At 39.3% G+C, this 19,959-nt stretch overlaps 2 protein-coding genes across 7 annotated transcripts in view; one reads left to right on the top strand and one right to left on the bottom strand.

Moving 5' to 3' along the window:
- Positions 1 to 142: 142 nt before the first annotated feature.
- Positions 143 to 17,739, top strand: nup188 (nucleoporin 188). Of its 2 annotated transcripts, none has more exons than XM_059358681.1 (43): positions 143 to 232; positions 1,419 to 1,473; positions 1,727 to 1,800; positions 1,889 to 1,973; positions 2,072 to 2,152; positions 2,649 to 2,693; positions 2,809 to 2,901; positions 3,004 to 3,123; positions 3,311 to 3,522; positions 4,150 to 4,264; positions 4,481 to 4,681; positions 5,461 to 5,541; positions 5,639 to 5,731; positions 5,841 to 5,960; positions 6,050 to 6,176; positions 6,664 to 6,822; positions 7,447 to 7,573; positions 7,702 to 7,789; positions 7,898 to 7,974; positions 8,071 to 8,185; positions 8,302 to 8,422; positions 8,516 to 8,582; positions 9,302 to 9,427; positions 9,533 to 9,773; positions 10,211 to 10,417; positions 10,959 to 11,128; positions 11,237 to 11,306; positions 11,392 to 11,459; positions 11,544 to 11,739; positions 12,375 to 12,452; positions 12,575 to 12,660; positions 12,762 to 12,907; positions 13,004 to 13,182; positions 13,744 to 13,944; positions 14,353 to 14,445; positions 14,534 to 14,686; positions 15,016 to 15,153; positions 15,268 to 15,342; positions 15,509 to 15,724; positions 15,914 to 16,045; positions 16,130 to 16,203; positions 16,689 to 16,818; positions 16,944 to 17,739. In XM_059358681.1, the coding sequence occupies exons 1-43, from the start codon at positions 192 to 194 to the stop codon at positions 17,121 to 17,123; spliced, it is 5,256 nt and encodes a 1,751-aa protein (XP_059214664.1). In that variant the 5' UTR covers positions 143 to 191; the 3' UTR covers positions 17,124 to 17,739. The 2 variants fall into 2 exon arrangements, with proteins under 2 accessions (XP_059214664.1, XP_059214665.1); XM_059358682.1 differs by lacking the exon at positions 143 to 232 and adding an exon at positions 463 to 479.
- Positions 17,740 to 19,959, bottom strand: part of cdk5rap2 (CDK5 regulatory subunit associated protein 2) — a 36,152-nt gene continuing 33,932 nt past the window's right edge. For all 5 annotated transcript variants that reach the window (XM_059358676.1, XM_059358680.1, XM_059358679.1 and 2 more), the window contains one exon: positions 17,740 to 18,277. In XM_059358676.1, the coding sequence (XP_059214659.1) occupies positions 18,141 to 18,277 (137 nt within the window). In that variant the 3' untranslated portion in view covers positions 17,740 to 18,140. The remainder of the gene's footprint in view (positions 18,278 to 19,959) is intronic.

The raw sequence follows: 19,959 nt of genomic DNA, 5'->3' as shown, positions 1-19,959 counted from the left end.
ATTACAGATGTAAAGGAAAAGGCAGACGTCGATGTTTTTAAAATAGTTGTGAAATAATTCAGTGAAGCATTTTGAACTCAGCAGACATAAATACCTTCCTCCCGAAGGGGGCGGTAATGCCATAACATTAACACCTGCGAAGAAGAAGCTGCCAACGACACTGATGACGACACAGCGCAACAACCAATCAGATGGCAGGAACGAAGATGGCGGAATCGGAGATGAGCGTCAGGTAGGCAGAAAGCAACAAACTTTAGCTAACGTTAACGTTGTTTTAAACAGTTTTAGGTATTTAACAACGAGAAAGCATATATATACTCCATGCCTGGTTATTAAGACCTATCAGAAGTGACGTTTATATTTGACAGTGTGTCTTGTGAGCTGCGAGCTCCACGCTAACTTAGCTTAGCAGCTGCTAGCAGTTGAAGATTTGAATGGTTTTCAGCAGCGCGGTGTGAGCCGCATGTCAACAACAGCATGTCTCTGAAGTTCAGAAAATATGACTCTTTTTTTTTTATCCAGACAAGGACCAAGTGCTAATGTTGCGAATTAAAATGCCGAACAGTTTGCTCCAACTGGTAGTGGTCGGTTGTGACTAACGGAAAGAGGCTAAGGCTAGTGTTTGGGCACAACGTTAGCTTAAATCACTGGAATAGAAAATGTTTACCTTCGCACTTTTAGTTTGAAAATCGACCCATGAGCCGTGAAACTACCTCAGCATCTGAACTGTTAATAAATCCAACAATCGGCATTATACTCTTAATAATCACTGATTATATATTGTTGAATACTCAGTTACAAGTAAAAGTCCTGAAATGAAAATGTCAAGTTAAAAATATGTAAAGTTGAAACTATTTTTTATTTTAAATGCATTGCTATGGTACTCTGTCGTTAAATAACCTCTTATTGTGTATTACTACTGGTTTTGCAGAATGGTTCATTTCAGAATTATATATATTATCTTATTTGATTATAATTATTGATGCATTAATGTGGTCATTGCTTTAACCCTTGTATGGTGTTCGGGTCTGTGGGACCCGTTTTCATTTTTTATTAAAAGAAAAATGATACAATTAATTAATTTTTCAAACTGAGACTCACTGACTTTGGCTCATTTTCTGTGAAGAACATATATCAGAATACATATTTAATGACCACACACCATACACCCCCCCTACACATTTCTATTACATATAAGATGTCCAGGTCCACTGGACCCGGGGCTTATAGAAGTGTGGAAATTGATGTTCTGTGTACCATGCACACACACACACACACACACACACAGCAGGCCTAGACAGGAGGAGGACAGAGTGTAGGTACACAGAACATCAGAGGGTCAAGTTTCTTTAGGCGCACTACTCTCCTGTGTAATATACATAAATGCATTTGTTAAAATATAACATTTGTTCTCTTAGGAGCAGTCGAGAATTATGGACCATCTTGCTGGGAAGATCTGCATTACGAGAGCCAGTATGTCTTCTTGCCACATGTCCTTGTGTATCATATGTATGCAGCTGCCACAACAGTGTGGAGGTTGAGTCAGAGTTTATTATAGGCCATGGTCTCATCAGTACTTTGATTCTAGCATGTCTTACGAGTGGGAACACCTTTTTTCCCCCCTTTGGATTTAACAAAATCACAGAAGTATTAACATTAGTTATTTACTTTGGCTTATTGCTATTTTAGACCATACAGAAACTAACATGTGATTTTTTTCCCTCAGGGTCAGATTGAGGCAGAACTTGACAGACATTGGGACAGACTGCATCAAGGACTTAGTTACTACAAGCCACCAAGGTATGTTCTTGTTATTATGATCCCTTATACTAAATCCATCACTATTCATAACAACAGAGAGATTAATTGTCTACACCCTTTGTTTTAGCTCATCCTCTGCTGCAAAAGTGAAGGACAACAAAGATGTAGCACAACCGTTGAAGGATTTTGGTCTGAGGATCAGTAAACTGTTGGTAAGAGTTTCAAATATCTGTTTTATTTAAAAGATGTGACTCACTGTCTTTCTTTCATGATAATCAGATAATGATGTAATCCTTAAATAATGTTACAGGGTCTTGATGAGCAACAGAGTGTGCAGCTTTTACAGTGCTACCTCCAGGAGGACTTCAGAGGAACCCGGGACTCTTTAAAGGTGTTTGCTCTTGCTTAGATTGTATTTAAGTTGTTGGAATTTGTGTCTGAAATCTTTGCATAACCAGAGCAGTATACAGTATAAAGTGCCTGCATTTTTTTCTGCAAAAATTGCAAATGGCAGTGTTTCTAAATGTATCCACTTAGTTTTCAGTGATACTGTGTTGTATGTTGGACCATATTTTATGAGTAGGGGAGTCACAATTCTCCAAATCCATAATTACTGGACTTTTCATTTTCAACTTTTTTTTTCTTGTACTGAACAGATCATTGGTTTTAGGCTCTGACAACTAACATTTATATTTTCAAATTCTGTTAAAACCATTGTCTACATGGTATGAAGTGTGATATAACTGCAATATGTTTCTGCAATGTACTGCATTAAGACTATATGGTAACAGTTTAGATTTTTTCTGAGCCTTGATTTCAATAATTAAACTTGATTTCAATTATTATAATTGAACGCTAATTTCAATTGGTATTTGTCTTCCTTACAGGTTGTTCTCAAGGATGAGCGACAAAGCCAGACGCTACTGCTGAAGGTCAGTACAGAAATCTGCAGTCATATACATTTCCTGCGTTATTGCACTGATTTTTCATTATAGTTATACTTCCATCTTTAATCCAATAATTATGATTGTTTGTGTGTATTCACAGGTGGCTGACTATTACTATGAAGAGCGCATGTGTCTGCTCAGATGTGTCCTGCTATTACTGACATACTTTCAGGATGAGCGACATCCCTACAGGGTGAGAAGCAGCTGGATTTGGTTCACATCATGCCTTTATACCAGAAACATAATGCTTATTTGTTGCTGCTTCTGTAAAATAACTCTGTTTGTTTTTGTCCAGGCTGAGTACTGTAACTGTGTGAATAAACTGGAGAAAGACCTGGTGAGCAAGTACCAGTCGCAGTTTGAGACCCTCTTCAAAGCAGAAGCACCAACATGGGAAACTCACGGAAACCTCATGGTGATAATTTGGTCAATATATTTGGTTCAAATCTGTTCAACACAAAAATACTTTATATTGCAACCTAGATCTGATGTAACAAATCTCTTTTGACTGATTTCTGCTGCTTTACATGAATGTCATAACTGATGCCGACTTTTATCTCTCAAAGGATGTAAAATAATACATTATTTATTGTTATTTTAAGACGGAGAGGCAGGTGTCACTCTGGTTCCTGCAGTGTTTGAGGGAACAGTCTCTGCTGCTGGAGATTATCTTTCTGTATTACGCCTACTTTGAGATGAGCCCGTCCGACCTGCTGAGCTTCACCAAAACGTTCAAAGAACAAGGCTTTGGGCTGCGGCAGACCAACAGACATCTAGTAGACAAAAGCATGGACTCGCTGGTTGACCGAATAGGGTAAGAGCATCTCATGCTATTTGTGTTCATAACTTTTAAAGAGAGCTGTTCGATAGAATAGTGGATGTCTTCCTGTTTAATGTGACTTTGATTAAAACTTTGGTAAATGCACAGATACTAAGATATACTTTTTTATCTACATGTACATTTTTATATATTCGGACACAATTTATCCGGTAATATGAAATGAATGAATGAATTTTCTTTAATGAATATAACTTTTCAGTTTCATTAGCTGTGTTAGATTGCTGCTAGACTGCCCCGTATATAGTAGTAATATATAGTGAGTAAACAGTTTGTTGACTGCAGTAATTGCTTTAATAAGGCTAAGTGACAACAAATATAGCCTGAAGCACAATATTTTGTAAGATAAAAACATGTTGCGAGTTTTTGAAATGATAACATCTCTATTCTTTCTCTAAATTTTGACTTTTGGACTTCACAACGCTCAAGAGTTATATGAAATGTTTGTCACATGAGTCTGAAACAGTCGTATGTAGCCACAGCCGCAGTTAATAAATGTGCACAAAAAACAATACAGCATTCTCATCAGGATTCGGATGTCCATGTAATGAAGGAAGCTCCTTTCGTCATCTTTAATGTCTCATGTGTTTCTCTGTCCTGCAGATATTTGAGCTCTCTCATCCTGGTTGAAGGAATGGACATAGACTTCCTCCACAAGTGTGCCCTGGAAGACTGCACAGAGCAGCATCAGTTCTCCAGCGCTCCTGAAGTCATCAAGGTTTGACCCAAGTCTCTCAATGCTGCAGACAAAAACAATGCTTAATTCTGTATTTCAATAGAGATAATTGATCTACTTCACATCTTAAGGTTTCCCTAGTCTAGTGTTCATCCGTCCAAATTGCCCAAAATTGATCAGAGTCTAAGAGAACTGATTTTAGGCACCTAAAATACCACACAGACTGCTGAATCTCTGCATTTCTTCTGTTTCTTCCAGGAGATTGATCAGCTGCTGCTCACATTCGGTGACATCCCTCATCACGGGCCGGTGCTGCTGGCCTGGGTCCTGCTGAGACACACTCTGCGACCAGACGAGTCCAGCCCTGTGATGAGGAGGATAGGCAACACCGCCCTGCAGCTGGAAGTGTTCAAGTACATTTCAACCATGCTGAAAGGCCTCGGAGTCTCAGGGAATAATGTAAGAGAACATGGATACACATTTGATCCAAACTAAAGTTCTTAAGAAGCTGGAAAAACTATAACTTTTATTTAAAGGAAAACAGTTTCTCTTTAATGGTTACTGTCATGTTTCAGCTACTAAAAGGGTTCAGAGAGCTTCTGGTTTTCTCTACCGGGTAGTTAAATGTAATCACACTGGGCCTCAGACCTAAATCAGTCTCTAATGAGATGTCTAGAATGAAAACCACCTGGCAGTAGGGAAACATGGCGATTAGTTTTATAGTCAGAATCTAAGCTAAATCAGGTTTTATAATCATACCCCTTGGGTCTTGGTTTATATCTGCAGTGCAACCAGACATTGAAGTGAAGACAATGCTCTGAGAAGTTATACTAAGCAGCTTTGTTGTTTGTGGGAGTACTGACAATGCCAAATAGAGCACTGAAAATAACAAGTTTCCCTAAAAAAACATTACATTTTGTGCATCAAAAACAACAACTAAATTGTATCATTTTCATATGGCCTATAACTATTTTTAGATACTAGCAACACTTATTTCCTCCCTTTTTTTATTTCTGTTGTTTCTAAAATATTTTGTCTGATAATTGTCAAGCACTTAGGTCTGATTTCTGTGTATGAAAGGTGCTTTATAAATAAATAAAAATAATGTATACATAAAATATATGATTCAGCAATTCACAGCAACAAAAACAGACATGACAATATGTGTCAATGTGTATGCATTTGTTCTGTTATTATAAATGTAATTTTGACCATTAACTCTTTCTTTTTCTATCCAGTGCACAGCAAGCACAGCAAAGATGTGTATCTATGGCCTCCTCTCGTTTGTGGTCACTTCTTTTGAAGAGGAAAGCCTTCAGGTATACATCCAGATTTTAAACTTTCCTGACTCATAATTGATATACTCATATTTGTGACCTGTGTGTGTAACTTGTCTCATCTTACTGCATGTAACAGACTGGTGGTGTGGCGACACAGAGCTCCCACCTGATCGATGCTGCCTGTGAGGTCCTGTCCGCTCCCAGTCTGGCAGAAGTCTTCTGGGAAATGGTGAGAAAATACACAGAAAATAATTTCTTTTAGAGATAAAATAGGATAAAAACAACAAAAATGTAAACTGTTAATAACATTTCGTTTCTCTCTTTTTTTTTAAATCCAGAAGCCAAACATGGGATTGGGAATGATCCTGGACAGTGCTGTCGGGATGTTCCCCCACAAGATCGGACCGCTCTTACAGCTTCTAACTGCACTTCTGTCAAACAAGTCGACAGTTAAAAAGGTAAATTTCACACATGCAAAGAAATAAACACACTGAACGTGTGCTATGTAAATGGTTATACACTGTATTTTGTTATACCTCTGTCACAGGTTTACAACTTCTTGGATAAGATGTCCTTCTACACGCAAGTTTACAAACATAAGCCCAATGACATAATCTCCAAGGATGATGAGACACTTTGGAGGAGACAAACACCGAAACTCCTCTACCCACTCGGTTAGTGCTTCTGGTTGTTCCTGAGAGTTTTTTATACAGATACAAAATGTTGTGAATATCAGAGGATATGTTGATTTTTGATTTTCCCACAACCAAATGTTTAATGAGTTTTCAACATTTTAGAACATTTATTTACATTTTTATTAAAAAAAAAAAATCATTATGCTGACTTAAAAATATATGTTATATAATAAATACATTATAATGAACAATGAATATTAAAATGATTAAAATACATTAGTTTAATTAATAACTTAATTACATAAATGGTGAAATAAAGATAACATTAATAACTAATTATAAAAAATAAAAAAAACACCACAGATGGTACATTACAATATGTTTATATTACCTTAATATTCAACATTTATTTTTCTGGTGCAATGCCCTTTTAAATAAATGAATTGTTAAGAAATACTTGTAATAGTTATAATACTCTTTGTTTGTGTGACATACCTGCAGTATAACATTTTGTCTTTACCTCCAGGTACAGGACAGACTAACCTGTGGATGCCTCAGGGCGTGCTGGGTCAGGTGATGATTGGAGGCGAGCAGGGCTACGTGGTCCGCTGGGACTACTCCTACAGCTCCTGGACCCTCTTCACCTGTGAGGTGGAGATGCTGCTTCATGTTGTTTCAACTGCAGGTACACAACTGGACATTTTTTTTTTTCTCACAAGCTGATGGATATATCTTTAAAGGATACGGCTGACTATTTTATTTGATGTTTTTTATTGTCACAAAAAGACCAAAAACCAACAATGGATCTCAATTGTTTCTGTCGGCCCCAGTCTGTCTGTGGCCCCTTCCTCCCAGAGGAATAAGCTCTATCAGACTTTGGATAATCAGACAACCCCCCCTTTTTTGTCAGGATCATTTATATATATATATATATATATATATATATATATATATATATATATGACCTCCTAAAAATTTTCTTAGTCCCTGGGGAAAGTTGCTGCGGTTACCAGACTTGTCCTTTTTGTTACTTATGCAAAAAATTGAGCTCAATCACATAATGGTTTCAGTATTTGATGCAGGTTTATTCTTAAAGTAATTTACTATTTACTAACTATGCAACCAATTATAACTTGTAATTAATCTGTTTATATAATATAATGTAGCAAGTTATCATCAGAGTCGAGTGAAATCTTATCAAACTGCTTTCTTAGATTGACAAACAGCTGATACGATCATAAACATGTTAAGTTTTATATTATTCCACTTTTTGTTTCATGAATTTGTCTGTGCTCTTTTCTTGTGCTAGATGTTTTAGCTCACTGTGCGCGTGTGAAGCCAATCCTGGATCTGGTCCATAAGATCATCAGCACAGACTGGACTGTGTCTGACTGTCTGCTGCCTCTCACATCACGCATCTACATGTTGCTGCAGAGGTAAACTCACTTATCAAACTCCTAAAATCTGTTTTTTTTTTTTTTTTTTCTCATTCTTGTTTGAAGCTGTCTTGATCAGAAACATGTAATTAATCTGTCTTGTCATTTGTGTGTTTACTATCTGTTAGGTTAACGTCAGTCATCAACCCTCCGGTGGACGTGATCGCCTCCTGTGTGAACTGCCTCTCTGTACTGGCTGCAAGGATGCCCGGGAAGGTGGGTATGCTGGGTGTGAACAGGTGTTGAAGTCAAGGATTTAACATCACTCTTCTTGAATCCTCTTGATCCTCACACACCTCATCTATCTTGTCTTTTTACAATCAGGTGTGGTCCAGTCTTCATCACACAGGTTTCCTCCCCTTTGCCTCCAACCCTTTGACCAGCATGCCTCAGTGTGTGAGGTAAAGTAAAGAGCTTAAACTGTGTGCCAAGAAAATATCTGACTTTCATTTTTGGGGGGAAGTGAAACGTATTGAACAAGACTTTGTTGTTTCTAGTGCTGAAGGGATGAAGGCAGGTAACTATGGCAACCTGCTGGTCCAGATTGAGCAGCCCAGAGGAGAGTATGCTGTGACCATCGCTTTCCTTCGCCTCATTACAACCCTGGTCAAGGTAACTTTTTTTTTTTTTGCCTAAAAAGATGTACTGAACTGTTAAAGGAGATAATTTTGTTTTTTAAATCTTTAGATATGCTGTTCTGGCACTATAATGCACATGATTTCTTTCAGGGTCAGCTTGGCAGCACTCAGAACAAAGGCCTGATCCCCTGTGTGCTGCTGGTGTTAAAGGAGATGCTACCCACATACCATAAATGGCGTTACAACACCTACGGAGTCAGGGAGAGGATCGGTAAGGGAACATGTCGAACATGACAATTTTGGCAAGTTTCTATCCTCCAGACTGGAAGATGAAAACTGAATTAACACTGCTCTGTTTCTGCAGGCTGTCTTATTTTGGAGCTGATTCATGCCATTCTCAATCTGAGTCCAGAGGGAGAGGACCAGGGCAGGTACTGATTTAAATTTCATAACTCTGAATATTCCCTGACTGAATTTACAGAAAATGTGCACGAAACAAACAGTCTGTTAGGAAACAAACTGAGTCAATTAATGATTCTTAATTAGATTTTCAAGAACTATATCAATAAACAAACAAGCAAAAGATAAAACAAGAAAAAGTATATAAAAATGAATCCCACCATACAGTCAATGCAAAGCGAGGTATAGAAGTCTTCTTTAAATTCACTTCATTGACGAGTATTTCCAAGTATATGAGATAACTAATATAAGGACCCTATAATTTTAAAGTGTTTTTGTTTTCCCTTATTAAAAAAAAAACATTTTTTATCAAGAATATACTTGTAGACAGTTATTTTAGCCATAGATGATTAGATAATTAGTTGATTAATAATTCATCTGCATCAATTTAACAATTAATTTATTGTCTAAGTCTGGCAACTATTTTCCGGTTACAGCTTTTTAAATGTGAGGATTTGCTGGTTTAAAAAAAACAAAATCTGTGATAGTAATCTGAATATTTTTAACTTTTGGACTGTTAGTTGAACAAAACAACTACATCTCAATATGTTGACTATTTCCTCTATTTTCTGATGAATCTAAAATGATTAATCAGTAATGTAGAAGGTTGGTGGTTGCCGCTCTGAGGAATTAATGAAAGGACATTTTGTTGTAGTATTTGTACAGTTGTTGATTAATCATTTTCCTGCAGCACCCCCACCCTGCAGTCCTTGTGTATCTACAGTCTGGCCAACACTGAGGCTGGACAGGCCGTCGTCAATATCATGGGAGTTGGAGTGGACACCATCGACGTGGTCCTGGCTGCTCAGCCCAGCAGGTGAACAGACGAAACCTTCCATTATTCTGACTGTATAGACTCATTTTATTGTCATGTTGAGAATTCAATCATTAAACTTTCTTCCTTCCCTCTGACGCCGTCCAGCTGTGGCTCCGAGGGTCCCGGTCAGATTCTGATCCAGACAGTCAAACTGGCCTTCTCTGTCACCAACAACGTCATCCGCCTGAAGCCGCCGTCTGACGCCGTGTCCCCTCTGGAGCAGGCGCTCACGCAACACGGTGGCCATGGAAGCAATCTCATCGTTGTCTTGGCCAAATATATTTACCACAAACACGACCCAGCGCTGCCTCGCCTCGCAATTCAGCTGCTCAAAAGGCTCGCCACAGTAAGGACTTCCTATATATATATATATATATATCTCTACAGTATTTTTTGTATGTTTTTGTTTTTAAACATTATAGTTATATGTAGGTTAACATTTGTGAACACCTCCCTTTAACATAAAAAATTCAGGGAAAAAAGATATAGATAAATAAATAAAAAATATTTACCTATATATATATATATATATATATATATATATATATATATATATATATACTTACATAAATGAAATATTAATACTTTTTATAATAATTAATTCTAATTAAAATATATTATTTTATTTTATCTAATTTGTTTCATTCATGAATATCAGTTTAATTCCAGACTGATGCATAAAAGATTCCCACATTTCCCTGAATTTATTTGATTTCCCTCCTACCATGACTTTTTTGTACAACAGTAAATATTCAAAATCTTTAACGTGTATTTTATCTGTAGGTGGCTCCCATGTCAGTCTACGCTTGCCTTGGCAGCGACGCAGCAGCCATCCGGGATGCGTTCCTCACTCGGCTGCAGAGCAAAACAGAAGACATGAGGATCAAGGTCATGATCCTGGAGTTCCTCACTGTGGCGGTGGAAACCCAGCCCGGCCTCATCGAGCTTTTCCTCAACCTGGAAGTCAAAGACGGAAAAGAGGGGTCAAAGGTAGGAACTGCAGTGATGTGTGTTGTAATAAAAATGTGTTGGTTTTTATTTTTAGTTTAGTTGCATCTCGATCAGTTTTAATTTTAGGAGTGAAGAAGGCACCATCATCATTGAACTTTAACTGGAGTTAGACCAACATTTAATGCTGTTGACGATAAACAGACAAGACTTAAAAAACAGGAGGCTGAGAAAAAAACAAATGTATTCCTTTATCAGAAAGGAGGCAATATGGCTAAAAAATAGATGGTAAGGATACCATTCCACCAGACCAGAAACTTTGTGCGAAGATCATCTGATAATGATGAGATAAAATCTTGTGTGAACAAAGTTTGACTAAGATAACAAAATTATTGGCTCGATTAGAACAAAGACTATACTGTAATAAACACAGACTTTTACTTAAAATAAACTAAAACTAAAAAACAATATTGGTTGACTTAATATGTTAATAATTATCAAGGACATTTGACACAGTACTTAGACTAACACCAAATGATCACTTATCTGTATTTAAAGCATATCTTTTCTATTTTACCTGTAGGAGTTTCTGCTTGGGGAGTGGAGCTGTCTTCATGTGGTGTTGGACCTGATTGACTCCAAACAGCAGGGGAAGTATTGGTGTCCCCCGCTGCTCCACCGAGCCGCTCTGGCCTTCCTCCTCGCCCTCTGGCAGGATCGCAGAGATAGTGCCATCTCTGTCTTACGTACAAAGTAAGCACATTATCTCACACACTTACTTGTTGATCTGTAAAAAGTCTGTGCAACTGGATGTTTTTTTATCAGAGTTTGATGAATATATTGTTTCTTTTTTTGACACAGAGAAAGGTTTTGGGAAAATTTGACAACGCCTCTCTTTGGAACCCTCACGCCACCTTCAGACACCACAGAGGTAGTTATTGCTTTTTAAACTGCTATAATAGATGCATAAATGAGATGTCAAGTGTGTTAACTCAATAATTGTATTTTACTTTCAGCCTTGTGTTCTGGAGACGTGTGCTTTTGTCATGAAAATCATCGGCCTTGAGATTTACTATGTTGTCAGGTAACTCCAGTGTTCCTGCATTTATCACTTTAATTTAGCTCCTATCTCCTCGAGCTGATATTAATTGTGCCTGTGCTGTTACAGTGGTTCCTTGGAGCAGTCTCTGAAGGATGGGCTGCAGAAGTTTTCTAATGCACGGCGATATGAGTACTGGTCTCAGTATGTCAAGTCTCTAGTGTGCCACGTGGCGGAGATGGAGGAGGAAGGCATCTGTTCCTTTACTGAGACCCAGATGTTGATCTCTGCCTGGCGGATGCTGCTGATTCTTTCTACGACTCATGTATGTTACAGCAAACACAATCGTGGTCAAAGTGTTTTAGGTGTTGATGTTTAGATGTGTGCCCCCAACCGTGTCGGAAAACAAAAGTGTTTAAATAATACATTCAATCTTTTTTGTTTCATCCGTACAAATACCAAACTTTTTATTGGTGCTTCTTTTGCAACAATTAAACCTCATATTTAATGGAAATATGTTAGTCATTATAGTTATTGGTTTATTTTTGCTGGGTATACTTTGTCATTATTACCTTCAGAATATTGTAATTAAAGTGGTCTGAAAGAAAACTAGCCTTCTGCATGAACAGAATAATATCTTCAAGGTGTTTTAGAGATGGAGAAAAAATGTTGCTACAAGTTTAGTTATTCTGCTAACTGTAGCCAAAGGCTCATGACCGCAGCTAATTCAAGTTCATGTTTACGTAGCTACATAGAGCCTCGAATCCTAGTACGTTATCACAAAGGTCTTAAGTTTGCAAAGAAATGCTTTTTTTCCCTGCCTTTTCCAGAAAAATCCATGCTATTCCTTTAACCAACCTGACCAAACATGCAACTGTTATTGAGAGCTGCAAGCTTTATCTGCAGAGGGATTTATTTATGTTTAATAGTGATAAATAATGGTATATTTTTTGTTTTCAGTCCGATGTGATGCAGCTAACGGAGGACTCGACCAAACTGAAGCTTTTCATGGACGTCCTGGACGGGACCAAAGCTGCTGTAAGCCATCACGGCATAACATATATCCTACAGTTTATTTTCTTAATTTCTCTTTTTATTTTTTGTGAATTTCTCTTCCTTTTATCACTGTTTAACTTTCTAACTCTTTCTGTCTCTTTCAGCTGACCACACCCATGTCTGTGCCTTGTCTTCGTCTTGGGTCCATGATGGCCACTCTGCTGCTCATCCTCCTCAAACAGTGGAGAAGGTTTGTATTCATGCATTACACAGAGAGAGGTTTCCTTAATGTAGTCAACAGTGCACATTTCACAACATTAACTCCTTTATCTGCTCTCGTGCTGTCTCCAGTGTGGTAGCAACAGCTCCTGACCTCCTGTCCCCCCTGTCCCTGATCCTGGAGAGTGTCCTGCAGGCCGACCAGCAGATGATGGAGAGGACCAAAGCCAAAATCTTCTCTGCACTCATTTCTGTGCTGCAGATTCAGGGACTAAACGGTAAGAGTTGTGTGTGTCTTCTGTTGTCTGTGATTCAATCTGATGTTGCATTGATTTGTCGTTGAGTCTCTACTTATTCATTTCTTTGTCATCTAGGTGGAGATATTTCCCAGCTGCCCCAGCTGCTTTTGTCAGTGTGTGAGACGGTGAAAGACGAGGCCCTGGCGCTCATCGACAATACTCGTCACATGAGCCAGATGGGAGACACGCAGGAGGACGAGGACAGCATGGAGACGGACTCTTTCCGTGGCCCACAGAAGGACCAGAGAGATGGGGTGAGCAGAGGACGGAAGATTTAGTTTGAAGATGGTGTTATTTTAAGCCTATTTTTGTTGCTCCCTGTGTCTCCTTCCAAAAGAGGAAAAAAAATATGTTTCATTTTCAAGCCAAGCTCATTTAGCAACATTTATCTTTCTAGATGTCTAATGTTGAGACTGGAGAAAGGATATTTGGATAATTATCTTTTATCAATACTTTTAGTTTAAACCTGCAATATGTTTTTTGGCCACATGGGGGCAGCAAAAACAAGTTGTGAACACAACTGACCTTTAGGGTTGCAGGGGAAAACAATACTATGAGAGCAGTGAGGAACCAAAACAGTAAACTAAAGAAGAGCTGACACTTGATTTAAAGGGAAAATGCAGATTAATCAATAAAAGTTCTCACACCGTCACATTGACATATGATGAGTCATGATGAAAATATAGATTATTGCCTCTGGAAAATTAGATATGTAACTTATGCGCCATTTATGCTTGTTGCAGACAAACTTGAGTGTATACAGCAGCAGTGTAAATCCAACATAAAGTAAATGTTCCCTCTTCTTTTTCTGTCAGGTGTGTGTGTTAGCGCTGCACTTGGCGAAGGAGCTGTGTCGCACCGATGAGGACGGAGAGCACTGGGTGTCAGTGATGAGGAAGGTTCCCGTTCTCCCTTCGGTGCTCAACGCTGTTGAGCTCAGCCTGCGATCCAAACACAACCTGTACTTCACTGAGGCTGCTCTTCACCTGCTGCTCACACTGGCTCGCACCCCTCAGGTAAACACAGAAACACACTTTTACTTTACTTTTTTGCCAATAAATGTTGTAAAAATACTAAAACAAATGATGGGTTAGTCCGTCTCTAAATCTTTCTGACTTCTACACCCTCTTTCTAGCTCTCAGCTTTGTTTTTCTGAAGAAATAAATCTTTAAAAATAGCTTGCTTATATGTAGTTTCATTTTAAAAATTGTAGTTTTCAGCCGACATCACTCAAACAGGAGAAATGGTGCATTTTATAGTTGACTAATACACATTTTTTCTACATACAGAGCAATAAGTTTTATCAGGCTTTGGAAACTCACACAATATTTGCCTCATCCTTTCATGTTTTTTAATCAACATCTTTTATGTCAATTTAATTTTTAGATGTCAAATGTTGAGGTGTTTATTTTCTCCTCCTCCAGGGGGCAGCAGCTGTTGCAGGAGCAGGAGTCATCCAGACCATCTGCCTCCCTCTCCTCAGTGTCTATGAGGGCTCTTCAAACGGAGGGTCTCAGGTAATAAAAGGTCTCTTTACAGAAACACTTTCTGACGTAGAACTCCAGTATCATGATCTCATAACAGTATGTTCATGTCTCTGAGCAGAGTTTCTCGCGGAAGTCCCAGGACTCGGCGTGCTGGCCGGGGGTTTACCGCCTCTGCATGTCTTTAATGGAGAGTCTGCTCAAGACGCTGCGCTACAACTTTATCAACGAAGCCCTGGACTTTGTCGGAGTACATCAAGAACGCATACTACAGGTAGGATTGTAATGAAAGTTGTCTTAGTGCATAAATCAGTTAATAACTATAAGTTCAGTTATTCAAACAGCCTAATTTGTCTGACTAACGGACTGAGAAAACCAATAAATATTTAGAATTGCTGCTGATTAATGTTCTGTTGACCAAGATATTAGTTTATGTCACTCTCTAAGTCTTTACATTAGTCATGAAAGCAAATTAATTTGTAAATAAAACCACAGAAATACATTTTCTATACATTTCACTGTTGTAAAAAAACAAAAATGGCAACACCCACATTACCAGCATACAGAAGTATTACTAATCTTCACGTTTACCTTTTCTCTCAGTGTCTGAACGCCGTGCGTACAGTGCAGAGCCTGGCGTGTTTGGACGAGGCGGATCACACGGTCGGTTTCCTGCTGCAGCTCTCAAGCTTCTGTAAAGAGTGGCAGTTTCACCTTCCAAAACTGCTCCGAGACGTTCAGGCAAGTCCAGAGGAAAACTCCACATCAACAACATTAACTCCACAGCTCCACTGCTGCTTTGACACTTTGACCATCCAGTTAGTCACTGTGTTAATTTCGGTCTCCTCCCTGCAGGTGAACCTCTGTTATCTGTGCCAGACCTGCACGTACCTGCTCCACAGCAAGAAGATGCTTCATCACTACCTCCAGGTAGGAATTTACACCTGATTACGATTTAATAATAACACACGGCAGCATTATTTCATCATTACCAATGTGACTGAATGAGTCTGTCTTGCACATGAAGAATTTCATCCCTGTATTGAAATGTGACCATAAGCAGACAGTAAACCTTGTTTGTTCTGGATGTTTTCAGGCCAAAAATGGTGAAGCGTTGCCCCCTGGTCCCCTCCCCAGGACACAGCGGGCTCCACAGACCCCGTCTAAAGAAGCAGCAGGTGGAGGGGAGCGAGAGGAAGCCGAGCAGAAGGCCCTGCTGGCTGTGCAGTGCAGTCTACTGAAGATCCTCAGCAAAACCTTGGCAACTCTGCAGCACTTCACTCCAGACTGCTGCCAGATACTCCTGGACCAGGTCAGCCTGCTCATTCAGCTCTAACGGCTCTCCAAAATCTGTCTAATTGGTCTACTTGGTTTTTATCCTGACAATTGGCACCATATCCAGCAGCATCACAAGAAACTGTGCCACATGTTGACATTTTTGCGTTCAAATCTTTGCATAAAGACAATGCAATGCTGATTTGTGTCTCTTTCTATGGGTCAGAGTATGGACTTGGCAGAGTATCGGACCCTGTTTGTGCTCAGCTTCACAACGCCGGCGTTCGACCCTGACGTGGCTCCGTCGTTTGGAACTCTGCTGGCCACAATCAACGTGGCCCTGAGCATGTTGAGCGAGGTAGATGTTCTGAATAATCCTGAACAACTCCAGTTACAGTTAGTCTACACCACATCTCTGATTGTTTGTGTCATTTCTTTATAGATGGAAAAGAAAAAAGAGCCAGTTTCGTTGAGTATCGCCTCACTGGCCTCCTCAGAGGAGATCCAAGCTTTGAAGTGAGTAAATCTCCCTCCTACTGCTGATTTGTTTTCTGGCTTAAAAATATTTTTATGCTATGACATCTTTATTTTAGATGTCTTTAGCATACTATGACATTGTTATGACAAATTTTTATTGCATCTAAATGTGTAAAATGTTTTATGAAATACAACAACTTTTTTGTAGCAAAATATACGATGACAATTTTTAATAGATTACTATACTATTACTTTTTGACCTTATTTTTCATGTAAAAAAATTCAAATTAGTCTGTTTAATTTTTTGTATTTTATGACATTTTCTTTTACATTATGCTATATAATCATTGTCAAATATCTTTGATATATTATGAAATATTCTGTGACTTTATGACATTTTTATGACACACCACTGAATTTCTCACGAAAAATATTTTTAGTATACTGTACTGACTTCTTGTTAATGAGTTTTTGATATCCTGGCACATCTCCTTAATTGAGGACTTGGTTTTGTTTCTCTTTAGGTCCTTGTTGATGTTCACTATGGAGAACTGTTTCTACGTGCTGATCTCTCAGGCTGTTCGGTGTCTCAAAGATCCCTCCATCCTCCCTCGAGACAAACAGAGGCTCAAACAGGAGCTCAGCTCTGAACTGGTGAGACATCACATTCTCTTTACCCGTTTAAATTATTTAATTAAGCCATTAGCCATTTTTTCAAATTGACTGTTTATGTACATACTGAATATGATCTAACTTTTTTTCCTTTTCTCTACCACCAGAGCACTTTACTCTCAAGCCTTTCCCGGCACTTCCGCAGAGGCTCTCCGTCGTCCCCGGCCAGCGGCATCCTCCCCTCCACCCAATCCAAACCGCCCACGCCGGGCTCCAAGGCGAGCCATGAAGGTCAGGAACCGTTCATCCAGCTCGTTCAGGCCTTTGTCAGACTTGTGCAGAGATAGAAAGACGAACATTTCCTCAAAAAAAACAACAAATGTTCACCGTTGTTTCACAAAGCCAACGTTGTTTTGTACTTCCAATAGTTCAAGCAGAAAAACGTGTATGTACAGTTATTGCAGTAGTTGAATTAGCACAAAGTTGTGAACTGGAGTGAGTGTGTTTGTTCTAATATAATGATTGGAGCCATAATTTGAACATTTCATGTTGCCAAAACTAAATTTGACACAAAAACCAACCAAAGTGTTTACTTTAAAAAGGCCAATGAGAAGCTGCCTGATTGTTTAAACATGTAGAGATCTTGGTGCTATTAAACATCAGTCACTGACTGTGGTTTATCTTTCCAAGGCCTAGTTTTATAGGTCACTTTGACGATGCGTAATGACCAGTTTCAAGTGCTACTTAAAAAAATTAGACCTTTTAAATATAATCTCATGTATACTGACTTAAGCATATTCTGTAAACCTTTTCTAACTCTTCATTTTCACAAAATCTTGATCTAAACTTTGCTATTTTCTTATCTGTGCTCATCCATGTAGTCATTTTGCAGTAGCTACCAAGATTTGTACTTAAAAAAAGTAAATAAATGTATATGCTAATAAAGGGACTTTTGTACCACAATTGGGTTTCATTAAATTCTTTTCTTTACTGCATTTGCACATAATCCATTCAACAAACAACTGAACCATCCTATACATGAACTGACCGATTTAAAACAAAAAGGTAAAAATTATGAGTCAGTAATAAAATACACTTTCATGTTCTTATATGCATTATAAAAAATGATAAAGGGGAAAAATATTTTAACTTGCAGTGAGTATTATTTACAAAGGCTTTTTCTTTTAAAAGAAAGAAACTTTTACAACTTCAGTACCGAAAATAAATCAAATTATAGGCAGGTAATGTGCAATTAAAGTACAAAAAGGCTGAGAGTTTTACAGCAGGACAGGAAGGCAGGATACGGCCCGATGAACTAGGTAGCTACAATGTTTAAAGCAGTGCAGGGCTTTGAAACAGCAGGTTTAGTAGCTGCAGTGTAACGAGCCGTCACTGTTGCGATCCTCTGAGGATTCCGAGCATTTGTCTGCAGGTCGTCTTCCGCTCATCTGCTCAGGTTGAAGGTCTGCAGTGCCCCCTACTGGCCATTGACTGGGACCTCCTGAAACAGGAAAACACCAGACTGAAAACAGACAGACTCATCTTTGGTCTTGGACATGCATGGTATAAAAAAAAAAGAGGTTCTGAAGGCATGAAGTAAAAATACTGACATTTTACAGACACATGCATCTGGCATCTGTTTTATAGGAATAGTTTGATATTTTTGGGAAATCTTTGCTTCCTTGGCATAAAACAAAAGAGGAAACAATGTGCCTGGTTCTGCCTAAAGCCCCTCTCAAGTTCAGTATTTAACTCTACATTTACATTTAGTCATTTAGCAGACGCTTTTATCCGAAGCAACTTACAGGAAGAGTAAAAACAAACAATCAAGGTATAGTGCAATAATAATTAGTGCATCAATAAGTGCTAGTGACTATTCTCTTAGGAGTAGAATTGTCATGTGGTGCTAGGAGAGAAGATGCTCTCTGAAGAGCTGGGTCTTCAGGAGTTTTTTTTTTAAAGGTAGAGAGGGACGCCCCTGCTCTGGTAGGAACTGGTAGTGGTTCCACCAACGGGGAACAAGAAATGCAAAGAGTCTGGATTGCCTTGGACCAACGGGTGGCAGAGCCAGGCGCCGTTCATTGGAAGAGCGCAACGGTGGTGAGGTAGCATATGCCTGAATCAGGGCGTTCAGGTAGGTAGGAGCAGTACCAGAGACAACTTTGTAGGCCAGCATTAGAGATTGGAATTTGATGCGGGCTGCAACAGGCAGCCAGTGGAGCTCAATGAGCAGCGGTGTGACCTTTTTGGCTGGTTGTAGACCAAGCGCTCCGCCGCGTTCTGGATCATCTGAAGCGGTTTTACTGTGCAGGCCTGTCAGGAGGGCATTACAGAAATCAAGTTTTGAGATGACGACAGCTTGTGTCAAGAGTTGAGTGGCATGTTGAGTTAGGTAAGGTCTTTTTCTGATGTTGTAAAGTGGCATGACCGGGCAACAGAGGCGACATGACTTGAAAAGGTGAGTTGGTCATCAATCATCACCCCTAAGTTTTGCACCACCCTGGTGGGGGCAAGACACAGGGAGTCAATAATAGCAGGGGTCCCAGCACTGAGCCTTGGGGAACCCCTGTGGTGAGGCAAGACAAAGTAGACAACTGTCCATGCCAGGATACACTGAATGAGTGTCCTTTCAGGTAGGAATCAAACCAGGACAGAGTCGCCCATTTTAGAGAGAGTAGAGAGGAGGATGCGATGGTTAACTGTGTCAAATGCAGCTGACAAGTCAAGCAGAATGACAGCAGAGCAGTTTCAGTTGAGTGACCGCTTTTGAAACCAGATTGATTTGGATCAAGAAGATTGTTCTGTAGGAGGAATTCTGAAAGTTGCTTAGCTGGAGACCGGAAACAACCACCGGACTGGAGTGGCACATATTGTAAGACTGGGGAGGGAATAGGACTGGTTCCTCTGCTGAGTGAAGTTGCGCAGGTAAACTTGCTCGTCTTAGCCTCATCCGTCTTCGCCGAGGACGACTGCCGCTGACGCTGCCGCTTCAGCAAACGCCCCTGTTGTTATGCTGTGATTGGAATTGAACGCGGCTGTTCTCCCATTCAGGCTGATTGTGACAAGCGTAGGCCGCCCTCTGCCAGAGCTTTGAATGGTTGGAATTTGCTCACACCTGGGGGTTGTTGCCAACCCTAGATGGCCACTTAATTGTTAATTATAATTGTTGAATCCCAAAGTGAG

This window comes from Centropristis striata, chromosome 19, assembly GCF_030273125.1.
Source record: "Centropristis striata isolate RG_2023a ecotype Rhode Island chromosome 19, C.striata_1.0, whole genome shotgun sequence".
Taxonomy (NCBI): Eukaryota; Metazoa; Chordata; class Actinopteri; order Perciformes; family Serranidae; genus Centropristis; species Centropristis striata.
This window is presented reverse-complemented; position numbering and strand designations above follow the sequence as displayed.

Bases quoted from the DNA above. Each gene is read 5' to 3' on its own strand.
- nup188 (XM_059358681.1), top strand. From the start codon at position 192: ATGGCAGGAACGAAGATGGCGGAATCGGAGATGAGCGTCAG. The intron at 1,474-1,726 runs GTATGTCTTCTT...TTTTTCCCTCAG, and splicing joins GATCTGCATTACGAGAGCCA to GGTCAGATTGAGGCAGAACT. The intron at 14,687-15,015 runs GTAGGATTGTAA...CTTTTCTCTCAG, and splicing joins ATCAAGAACGCATACTACAG to TGTCTGAACGCCGTGCGTAC.